Below are 12,768 nucleotides of genomic sequence, written 5' to 3'. Positions count from 1 at the left end.
TCGATAAGGGGGCAAGAAAAGTGAAGTGGAGCAGGGAAAGCCTCTTTAACAAATTGTGCTGGCAAAACTGGTCGGCTACATGCAAAAAAGTGGGCTCAGATCTCTGCCTAACGCCATGTACAAAAGTAAGATAAAAATGGATTAAAGACCTCAACATCAGACTGGAATCCATAAGGTACACTGAAGACAAAGTTGGCAAAACCCTCCTTGATACTGAAGCTAATGGTATCTTCAAAGATGTCATGTCACTGGCCAAGCAAGTGAAAATAGAGATAAATGGGACCATCTTAAACTATGAAGCTTCACACTCCTTTACTGTTGGTGGGAATGTCGACTGGTTCAGCCCTTCTGGAAAACAGTATGCACGATTCTCAAAAAATTAGAAATTGAGCTCCCATTTGACCCAGCAATACCACTCCTGGGAATATATCCCAGAGAGGCAAAAATGTATAGTCGAAGTGACATCTGCACTTGTTTGTTCATTGCAGCACTCTTCACAATAGCCAGAAACTGGAAGAAACCTGAATGCCCAAGAACAGATGACTGGTTAAAGAAACTTTGGTACATCTACACAATGGAGTACTATGTAGCTGTTAGAAAAGATGAAGTCATGAAATTTACATACAAGTGGTACAACATGGAAAGTATCATGCTAAGCGAAATGAGTCAGAAAGAGAGGGATAGACATAGAAAGATTGCATTCATCTGGGGGATATAAAGTAACAAAATATGAGATTAATACCCAAGAATAGCTGAGATCAGCACCAGGAGGATCACTCCATAGCTTAGTGGCCAGCCGGGCATTCTAGAGGAAAGGGCAGCTCAGATAGAGAAGGGAGCACCAAATAAAGGGTGTTTGGAGGATCCTCCCAGGAGGGGAGATGCATGTCGAAAGTAGACTATGGACTGAACATGTTTGCCACTCAATGCCTCTTTTGCAGACCACAACACCCAAAAGGAGAGAGCGAACACAGGGGATTGCCCTGCCACAGAGGCAGGGGGGATGGGGGGATGGGGGGGGATATTATCCATGGTGGTGGAAAATGGGCACTGGTGTAGGGATGGGTATCTGATCATCGTATAATCGAAACCCAAGCACAAAATATTGTAAATCTACAACTGTACCTCATGGTGTTTCACTAATAAAAAAAAATAAAAAAAGAAAAAAAAGAAAAAGTATAAAAAAAAACTATGAAGCTTCTGCACCTCAAAAGAAACACTGACCAAAATACAAAGACAGACTACAGAATGGGGAAAAGGATATTCACCCAATACACATCCAACAAGAGGTTGATATCAAGGATATACAAAGTACTGGTTGAACTCCTCAAAAAGAAAACATCCAACCCCATCAAAAAATGGGGCTATGAAATGAATAGAAACTTTCTCAAAGAAGAAATCTGAATGGCTAAAAGGCACATGAGAAAATGCTCTACATCATTAATCATCAGGGAAATGCACATCAAAACAAGATATCATTTTACACCACAGAGATTGCCCACATCCAAAAGAACAAAAGCAATTGGTGCTGGTGGCATCATACCCCCCAACTAAGGAAATTATATTCTTAATTAAAATAGTATATGCTAATAAAAATAAAATCATTGAATATAAAAATTAATCACAACTATCTATATACTTTTGGAATCAATCTGTAAATATAAAAACAGCCATGTTGAATGGAAAAAATTATAAAAATATTATTAAAAATGTAATAGCCAAAAAGGTTGCAGGTATGAATACAACAGGAAATGGCTGCTAAGGAAATTAAAGTGGCAACCAGAGTTGAAGACCAAAAAATCTTGTGTTTACTAAAAACTCAGTAAGTGGGACTTCGAAATGTTAAAATCAAACCCTCAGGGCTAGGGGTGACAGTACAGCGGAGTGTGCATTTGCTTTGCACACAGCTGACCTGGGTTTATTCCCTGGCTTCCCATATGGTCCCTGAGCACCACCAGTAGTGATTCTTGAGTACAGAGACAGGAGTAATCCCTGACCATCACTGGGTGTGAACCAAAAAGCCAATAAAATAAAATAAAATAAAAACAGATCCTCAAAATATGAATAAAATTATAATAAAACTAAAAGCTGATTTAGAGAAACCTACAATTATAATAGACTTTTTTTAGCATAGCTCTGTCAAACCCCACGTCGTCAAAATAAGAATATTTCTAAAATTTATTCACCTTTAGGTCACAAATTGACATTTACAGTGTTGGTATGCGCAGTTGCCTAATCTCATCACCAACAGAGTTCTATGCCCAGCACACAAATAATAAGGTAACTAAAATGTTAGTAACTCTATGTATGTGTATATATATTTTAGGTTGATTTATTCTAGACATATGATTGTTTGAAAAAGTATCAATGTAATTTGTACAGAAATTTTGAATAAAATACAAATCATACAGAACCGTCATCATCATGTCAATATCTTTGAAAGATAAGAAAATTCTTATAAAGGTAACTTCCTTAATGTATTAAAAAGTTTTTTTTAAAAAATCTTTATCGAACATCTTATTCTGTGGTGGAATACTTAAAACTTTTCCTTTGAAACTCAAAACTAGACAAAGATTATTGCTAACAGCATCACTATTCAACATCTTACTGAAAGTAACAGGAAAATAAGACAAAAAATATAAATAACAGGCATATGAATTAAAAATATTTTCATTTTTTTTAGTGAAGAGAGTTTTATTATTGAAGAAATTTACTTAGAAAGATGTGATGGAAGAGAAAGAGAGGAAAACATGTTCAAGTGAGAACATGGGCTTCTCCAGAGTGGAAAAGCAGAAAAGCAAATAGAGTAATACATGTTTAGAGAGAACATGGGTTTCTCCAGAATGGAAAAAGATAAATTTTCATATTTAGGATGTGATTTTGTATATATAATATTCAAAAGAATTTTAAAAATTCTAAAAAGATTTAAAGCATTTCAGCAAAATATTGAATATAAATTCAATATACAAAAATAAACAAAACATAGTATTGTTAATAAAATTATTTTTCTTTCAATACAAAAATTTTAAGTGGCTAAAATATAATGGAAGATTATTTCATATCCATGAATTAAAAATATTACAGGGTCCAGAGACATAGTAGAGTGGGTAAGGTGCTTGCTTGCAATTGGCTGAACTAGATTCAATATCTCCACTATATATAGTCTCCCAAGCACTGCCAGAAGTGATCCCTGAGCACAGAGCCAAAAAAAGAACAATGAACATAAAAACTGGTTGTCAGTAGCAAACATACCACCTAAGGGGGCTGGGAGATAGAACAAGGAGTGGTCAATGACTCTGGTAGAGGAAAGAGCAAAAGAAAGGGGGAGATAGTTCTGGAAGGTTGTAAAGAGTTTTGTGTGGAACCGTATAGACAACAGAACAATAAACTGCATGCAAAAAGTTATATATTTTTATTTTTATTTTTTTATTAAAAATTTTTTTAATAGTGAGACATCATGAGGTACAGTTGCAGACTTACACATTTTTGTGCTTGGGTTTCAATTACACAATGATCAAGTACCCATCCCTCCACCGGGGCCCATTTCCCACCACCACGGATCCCAGTATCCCTCCCACCCCCCATCCTCCCTATCCCACCCTGCCTCTGTGGCAAGGCATTCCCTTTTGTTCTCTTTCTCCTTTTGGGTGTTGTGGTTTGCAAAAGAGGCAATGGGTGAGAATCATGTTTAGTCTATAGTCTACTTTCCGCATGCTTCTCCCATCCTGGGAGGATTCTCCCAACACCTATATTTGGTGTTCCATTCTTTATCTGAGCTCCCTTTTCCCCTAGTACGTGTGGTTGGCCTCCAAGCCATGGAGTAAAATTCCTGGTACTAATCTCGGCCATTCTTGGGTGTTAGTCTATTTTGTTACTTTATGTTCCCCAGATGAATGCAATCTTTCGATGTCTATCACTTTCTTTCTGAGTCATTTCGCTTAACATGATACTTTCCATGTAGTGTCCTTTTTAGAGGCAGACTGTTTGTCAGGGGAAAATGGTGGAGGACAGTGGACACTGGTGAAGGAATTGGTGTTGAAACCCAATTATGGGTAACTTTGGAATACTGCCATGACTGACTAAAAAGAGGGGGTTGAAAGAGCCAGAGTAAGACATTAACATCACCAGGTGTGGTACAAAAGCCAAATAAATAAGAAGTAAATATATAAAATCATAATAATATTCTAGAGATAGCTGTTCTCCTAAATTCACTTATAATGTCGTACCAATTGCAAACAAATTGTAACACTTATTATGTAAATTATGGGATTATTTTAGTATTAATACAGAAAGTAAAATAATAATAAAAGTAAAAGTAGTAATAAAAATAAATGTATAATATTAATAATATTAAAAGTTACACTAATAATTCTTCTTGACGATGACCAAAGTTGGGCCTCAATATCAAATTTATAATAAAACTACTCCAATATAAAAGTTGTTTACTAATGAAGGAAAGAATAATGAAAAAACTTAGAGAAACCACATATACAGACTCCAGAATGAATTAAGCTTTCACTACTCTCTATTGCTTGTGCATAAATAGACTAAGTCAAGGAAGCAGTCAAACATGGGTTTGGGCGGGGAGAGGGAAACTTGATTCATTTTCTCACGCTATACCTAAAAATTATTTACAGGTGTATCACATTTAATTGTTGAAAGCTAAGCTCATAAAGTTTCTAGAAATCTTAATGACCTAAGAGTAAGTACAGATTACATTTTTCTAAGTTAAAGAATTTTGTTAAAAAAAAACATTAAGTAAGCAAGTAATCAACAGAACTTAAAGAAAGTACTTAAAGAAATTTACACACAAGTGGTACTACATGGAAAGTATCATGTTAAGTGAAATGAGTCAGAAAGAGAGGTATAGACACAGAAAGATTGCATTCATCTGGGGAACATAAAGCAACAAAATGGGAGACTAACACCCACGAGTGGCTGAGATTAGTACCAGGAATTTCGCTCCATGACTTGGAGGCCAGCCACAAGTGCTACGGGAAAAAGAAGCTCAGATAGAGAAGAGAGCACCAAATAAAGGGTGTTGTGAGGAACCTCCCAGGGTGGGAGAAGCATGCTGAAAGTAGACTATAGACCAAACATGATTGCCACGCAATGCCTCTTTTGCAAAACACAGGAACCAAAAGAAGAGAGAGAGAACAAGGGGGAATGCCCTGCCACAGAGGCAGGGTGGGATGGGGGGGATGGGGGGTGGGAGGGATGCTGGGGCCCGTGGTGGTGGAGGATGGGCGCTGGTGGAGGGATGGGTACTTGATCATTGTATAACTGAAACCAAGCACAAAAGTTTGTAAGTCTATAACTGTACCTCATGGTGTTTCACTAATAAAAAAAAAATTAAGTAAGCAAGTAATCATCAGAACTTAAAGAAAGTATTTGCATGGGAATTAAGAATATATAAATATTCAGAATATATTTATGTATATGCATATTCTGAAAATATTCAGATATAGTATCTTATACGAATATATAGAAAATATTCAGAATATAAAAATAACCTTCAAATATTAATAATACACCACCCAACTAAAAATCCTGAGCTATAAAACCAAATTGATAACTAAATGTTCAGTTAGCATAAAATATTAATCAATAATATTTTTCAGTGAAATGCAAATTAGCAGAATAGTAAGATGATATCAAATGGGGTAAAATAAAACATCAAAACAACTAAGTTTTGCTGAAGATGGAATTACCCTGAACCATAAACATTCTGCTGGTAGGACTGTAAAATTGATAAAAAGCACTTTGAAATACTGCTAGTAACACTCTCTATGAAACGCAGTTTATATTCTGATCTATCTTAAGAAAAAATTATATACAAAAAATGTGCATAAGAATTTTCATCGCACTTTCAGTCATAATTGGCAGCATTACAATAATCGAAGTCATTCAATAGCATTAGAATAGGCTACAAGATATGTATTTTCAAATTACAGTTAATTGACTATTCAAAACCTTGTTTAATATTTATGTAGAAAAATTCAGGAGTACATTCTTTATGATTCTATTTTTCAAGATAGGGAGAAAATATAGAGCTCTGAATACTATGGAATGTATTGGGGGATGGTGCCACATCTCAATCTGAATGGAATTTATGTTACTGCTTAGATAAGAGGGAAGGGAATAAGGAAAATGAAGAATGTAGAAGTGCTCTGTACAGTAAAAGGATTCTCATTTTGGTTGATAACAATGGAAATGTAAAAGGTCAATATGTAGTTTGTTACCTTTTGGTGGAATACTCAGATATAATCCAAAAGCATTGTTATCAATTTCCTAGCTAACAAGAAAAAAATGTCTAGATAATGAGTATGATGAGAGTTATTGTTCAATGCTGAGTAATTAATAATAAAGCATTTTATAAATAATTTTTGAAAGGTACATGGGAACTCTTGTAAAGATCCCAAGACCACTTTTACACACTGTAAACACTTACAGAGCAAGTGATGACATTAAGAAATTAAAAGCATGTTTTCACAAGTGTTATTTGAAAAAAACTGTAAAATAGCATCAATAGGATAAACACATTTAGAAATGGGTTTAACTCCAAATCAGTATACTAAAAATATTCCAAGAGCAATATTTATACGTTGTAATTAATACTTACTTCATCAAATGTAAAATCCTCTAAATCTATCTCTTCATATTCTTCTTCAGATTCTTCATTCTTAATAGCTTCTAGAGCTGTAGCCAGTTTCTTTCGTAAAAGAAATCCCTTCCAAACTGCCTAAACAAAAATTTAAAGCATGTTATACAAGGTTATAGATCAAACTCCAAACCAGATTCTCTGTGTTATCCCATTAGGAAGATAAAACATCTTAGACCTCAGTTTAATGACTCAATAATCTGTTTTTTGAACTTTATGTGACACTTAAAACTGCAAGATAAATTAAAAGACTGCATATGTCTAAGGTTCTGAATCTCAGGAGACTTTACTCATGGTAAGCAGAAAAGAATCCATAAAACTCCCTTAATGGCACATGTAGGTCAAACAATCAATTATCTGACAATTCCTCCAGGACCCATTCTAAAATAAAAGGAAAGAGATACGAAGGAAAAAAATTGTAATTTTCAAATGATTAAATATAACATTAACACATTTAGGAAAACTTCAGCAGATATAAATAACCATATTAGAGAGATAGTATGATGACACTAATATTTAACTATTTTTGTCTAAATAAACTAAGCATAGAATAATAGGATTTAAAACGCTCAGGTTCCTCAAAAAGGTGAAAGTAAGGTAACTTCTCCTAAATATAATACCAGGTACACTGAAATTTTTGAAAATAAATATCATTATATACTACTCAAAGTGAGCTCTGGGTAAGCTAGTAAATTCTAGAGAATTGTAGGACATAGTTACTGCTAAGTGTGAAAAACAATGTGGAGATAAAAATGTATACCACATGCTACAATTTATGATAAAAATAGAGCAGTATCATGATTTTATGTGTCATATTAATTCTATATATCGAAATACCTGTCTATATACATTTTATTAAACTTCAAAGGGAAAGCATAGCTTTATAAAATGGTTATCTATAGAGGCAGAAAACAGGCAGGAAGGTACAGTATAGAAGGCAAACTTTTCTTAAGTAGGTATACTCTCTCTTCCATCACCTATTCATCATCTCTCTCCCCTCTATTTCTTTGTCTCACTCTCTGTTTCCTACTTTTTTCCCTGAATTTGTGTTTATGCCAAAGAAAAGTGATATGGCTGAAAGTTCAAACAAAACAGTTTCCTATGGCTGTCATTCCTTCTTTCAACTATGTATGTATGTATATACACACATAGAGGCTGGAGAAAAAGTAATAATAAATGTCCTTAGCAACAAGGATTTTCTATACATATGGAATACAAAAAGAAAAAAAATAAACACAAATAAGTAACATAGTCACTATCACTGTCACTGTCACTGTCCTCCCATTGTTAATTGATTTGCTCAAGCGGGCCCAGTAACGTCTCCATTGTGAGACTTCTTGTTACTGTGTTTGGCATATAAATACGTCACGGGTAGCTTGCCAGGCTTTGCTGTGTAGGTGAGATACTCTTGGTAGCTTGCCAGGCTCTCTGAGAGGGATGGAGGAATCGAACCCGGGTCAGCCAGGTCAGCTGCATGAAAGGCAAACACCCTACCCATTGTGCTATTGCTCCAGCCCAAGTAAAATAGTATAGCCCTAAATATAATTTTAAATATCACTAAAACATTCTACTGAATACAAGGAACTATTCACACATCATATAGCAATGCTTTCATAAAACTCAACAACAAATAAAACCATTCCATCAAAAATGGAGATAATCAACGAGGACATATGAGGACAAACAGATGATTAACTGGCATATTTAAAAGTTCATTGTCTGTTCATAACAGGTGAAGAAAGAAAGAAAGAAAGAAAGAAAGAAAGAAAGAAAGAAAGAAAGAAAGAAAGAAAGAAAGAGGAAGGAAGGAAGGAAGGAGAAGAAGAAGAGGAAGAGGAAAAAGAGGAAGAAAGAAGAAGAAGAAGAAGAAGAAGAAGAAGAAGAAGAAGAAGAAGAAGAAGAAGAAGAAGAAGAAGAAGAGGAGGAGGAGGAGGAGGAGGAGGAGGAGGAGGATCAGGAGGAGGCAGCAGAGGAGGAGGAAGGAGGAGAGGAGGAGTGGGAGGAAAGAAAGGAGCTCAAGGAGAGAAAGAAAAGAGAAGGAAGAAGAAAGGAAGATCTTTTCCACTCAAAGTTTGATAACAATCAACCTTCATTTATTCTAATTAATACTGCTATGATTTTTTAAGTTATTTTCTTTGGCCTTCGAAATAGTGCAGAGGAGGCCTGCAGTCCCCCTTGGTGATTCTCAGACAAGCAGTTTGGCAGTTCGATAATCTCGCCCTATGATGGTGCAGATAACATAACCTATCCTATTGGTACCCAGGGATTTGGAATCCAAGAGTGGACTGGGTGATGGTTGGGTGATCATGTGCAGCCAAGGTTATGCATGTTAATCCCTGTACTCTCTCTAGGGGCGACAATTTGGAAACAAAAATGAATGGTATTCTACGATGTGGCCCAGTCAAACCAGGGACAGTAAGTAAAAGGTATTTTTAGGTATATTAAGAGCCATACAACATGTACCACTACCTCCACTACCCAGCCGCCACCACGCTCCAGGATGCTTTCCAGATGCCCCGGCTGAGACTCAAGCATGACTGAAGCCCCACAGAACAAGATAAGCAGAACTCTGAGACCTTGGACTCCAGGCTCAATGGACCCGGGGACAGAGATTCTCTGCTTGCTCCCACCAACCACAGGTGATGAACGGATTAAAATCAGGATCCCCACCCACCTTACCCTGCCCAGTCTGCATCCACCAACCGCCAGAGACCCAGGGATTGGATTGTGCACAGAAGACCCACCCTACCCCTACCAGTATCAGATACATACCTCACCAGCAGACCTCCACTACCTCCACTACCTCCACTATCCAGCCGCCACCACGCTCCAGTATGCTTTCCGGACCACGTGGCCGCAAAGCAGCCGTGCAACACTTTATAAGACACTAAATACCCATCTTCCAGAATTGCCGTACCATATTTGATAGGGTTCAAATATGGTAACACCTACAAGGCCGATTAGAGGCCGCCCCACAAGCCTCTATCCCTCTTGGAGAGCCTGGCAAGCTTCGGAGAGTATTCCGCAACGAAATAGACCACATCATATTCAATCGATGGTTTTGCCTGACCAATGTCGCTGTTGTCCCAAAATTCCAAATGGAATTGGACCGCCATCTCCTGCATGCAAAATTCTACTTCACAGAGTGGGGAGAAAGGGCTGCAAAGTTTAAGAAGAGAACTCCCAGAACGACCACCAACTGGGAGCTCTTTGGGACTACTGCGGCAACGTGGGAAGATACTATTGTTGACAATATTGACGAGGAATACGATCAACTGGTTCAGCACCTCCATGATTGTGCGAGAAACGCTGAGAAAGATAGCCACAAACAAAGCCTGTCTTCAAAAATTCTTGAGCTTATTTGCCAATGTGGTTTGGTGCATGTCTCAGGCAACCGCAAGGGAATGTCCGAGCTCGCAAAGCAGTACAGAGATGCGATCAAGGAAGACCTCAAAGAGAGAAGAGCAGAAGTGCTGGTAGATGCGGCGAAAGCCAGGAAAAGTATTCGTAACGCCGGCCTCTCCTTCGCCAACTACAAGACCAAGATGACTGCCCACTGACGTCCTGATGGATCTATCACATCTTCCAGAAGTGCAATGGAGAAGATTATCCATGACTTCTACTCAAATCTCTTCGATAGCCATGACCACCTGCCGACATACCAAATTCCACAGGATGTATATGTCTTTCCCAATGTTCTCCCTTCCGAAATCCGACACTTTTTCGTCAGTAAAGAAACGAACAGCACCCGGCCCAGACAAGGTCAGACCTGAACACCCAAAGAACCTGCCGTCAGTACTCCTCAATACGCTGACTCGGCTCTTCACACGCTACCTGTCTGAATGCAAGGTTCCGTCCCAATGGAAAACCAGCAGGACTGTACTACTATACAAGAAGGGAGACATCCATGACATTGGCAACTATCGCCCAATCTGCTTACTGTCTGTCATCTACAAGTTGATCACTCAAGTCATCCTGAATAGGATTGGCAGAACACTAGATGAAGGACAACCATGCGAGCAAGCTGGGTTCCGCAAAGGATTCAGCACTATTGACCATATCCACACGATAACCAAGCTCATCAAGGTTTGTCGGGAGTTCAAGATGCTGCTCTGTCTAACATTCATTGATTTAAAGAAGGCCTTTGATTCTGTTGAGACAGAAGCGGACCATTCTACAAAGCAGTCATCATGCGACGACTGGAATGGGAAGGAATGGGAGTGAAGATAGATGGTCGGCAACTACACCACCTCTGCTTTGCTGATGACCTTGTTTTAATAACACCAAACATCAGACAAGCGGCACAAATGCTGGCCGACTTTGACCGTGAGTGTGGAAATGTAGGACTATAGCTGAATCTTACAGAGACAATGTTTATGAGAAACAGCCTCGTTCCTGATGCCCCATTTGCTCTCAACGGAATGACCATCTCCGAATGCAACAGCTATGTGTACCTAGGTCGAGAAGTCAACATGACAAATGACCTGGCACCCGAGCTGCCAGGTCACCGAGGAAGAGAGCGGCTTGGAACGCCTTCAAGAACGTCGAAGAAATAGCTAAGAGGACGAAGAACCTCTGGCTCCGGGCACATCTCTTTGATTCCACTGTTCTTCCTGCATTAACATATGCCTCAGAGACCTGGGCCCTACGTAAACAGGATGAGAATGCTGTTCGGGTCTCCCAAAGAGGAATTGAAAGAGCTATGCTTGGAATATCATGTTTCACTCAAATGAGTGAAAGAATCCGGAGTTCCGACATCAGTCATCGATCATGAATCAGGGACGCTGTCTTGTTTGCCAAGGTGTCAAAAATCAGATGGGCTGGTCACGTAATGAGATTTAGAGATGACAGCTGGACTAGAGCCGTTACTGACTGGATTCCATGGGATGTCAAAAGACCGAGTGGCCGCCCACCTACCAGATGGTCAGACTTCTTCATCCAGATCATGAACATTCGGTTTGAGGCTCTTTATATTCCTAGAATGAACAGATGCCATTGGGCTACACTAGCATGCGACAGGGATAAATGGAGACGTTACTGGCGCCCCCTCGAGCAAATCAACGATTAACGGGAAGTCAAGTGATCAAGTGATAACATGTACAAATGAGAAAGCAGGGAATAAATCATACACAACATCTCTATACATGTATTTTTCATTCTAATGAGGAGCAATAATTAAAACCTAAATTAAGGAGTTATATATTCCTTATTTATACGATTTGAAGAGAAACCAGAGTTAATCTAGACAAACACTGTGTATAAAAACTAATTATTGACAGTGGATGGAATATATTAGGGGACTGGAATTTACTTATTTTTATTTATGCATAATGGGCAACTAATAACTTAGTTGCATATGCACAACAGTGATTCAATATATTATATGTTACTAAATTACCATAACAATAAATCAAGGCACCACTATTTTAAATGAAAGTGACATAGGATTCTCCCACTATGTTAACAATAGAAGATACAAACATACAAATATTTACAAATGAACACACGGGCATGATGATTCTATAGATGACCCAACATCATCATGCAAAGTTGAACCTGACTGTCCTTCCTTACGTTTTTCCTCTGGCTCAAGATCAGAAAATTAGCATTTCTACAATAGTACACAAGTGAAGTCTTCATGTATTCTTGCAATTTCACCCTGCAGCCACTAACTTCCCATGACTTAGAAACATCAAAAACTCAACTGTAGTTGCTAATGCTGCCACCAGTCTTTAGCTAGATTTGGAAGATGTTGATTGAAACAGAAATACAATGTTCAAAGTGTCACTAGAATACCATGAGCTAATGTTTTTCATTAACTCATCAATAGCTTCTTTTAGTATAATGGAAAAATTTTGTATAATGGAAAAATTTCCCCACTGTTGTGGTACAAAATTGAATCTCTCCATATTTTTCTTCTTCCCCTCAAATCAAAGAAAAGGTATAGTCATCCATTCACTTCATGAGTGAGGATGTGTTTTTTACTTGTTGGTATGTTTTGTTTTGTGGACACATCTTTGTTACAATGCCAGTGTGAAGCAATAACAAAAATACCAGTCAGTGACTTAGTAACAAACATTTATTTCTCTTAGTTCCACTATAGAAAC

The 12,768-nt window shown here is 37.8% G+C and overlaps 1 protein-coding gene across 1 annotated transcript in view; it reads right to left on the bottom strand.

Moving 5' to 3' along the window:
* LRRIQ1 (leucine rich repeats and IQ motif containing 1) overlaps positions 1–12,768 on the bottom strand; it is a 246,312-nt gene that overhangs the window by 135,016 nt on the left and 98,528 nt on the right. Inside the window, exon 18 of the mRNA XM_056116978.1 lies at positions 6,623–6,742. Within this exon, the coding sequence (XP_055972953.1) occupies positions 6,623–6,742 (120 nt within the window). The remainder of the gene's footprint in view (positions 1–6,622; positions 6,743–12,768) is intronic.

This window comes from Sorex fumeus, unplaced genomic scaffold, assembly GCF_029834395.1.
Source record: "Sorex fumeus unplaced genomic scaffold, SorFum_2.1 ptg000003l, whole genome shotgun sequence".
Lineage (NCBI taxonomy): Eukaryota > Metazoa > Chordata > Mammalia > Eulipotyphla > Soricidae > Sorex > Sorex fumeus.
The sequence above is the reverse complement of the archived record's forward strand: the minus strand, read 5'-3'. Positions and strand labels throughout refer to the sequence as shown.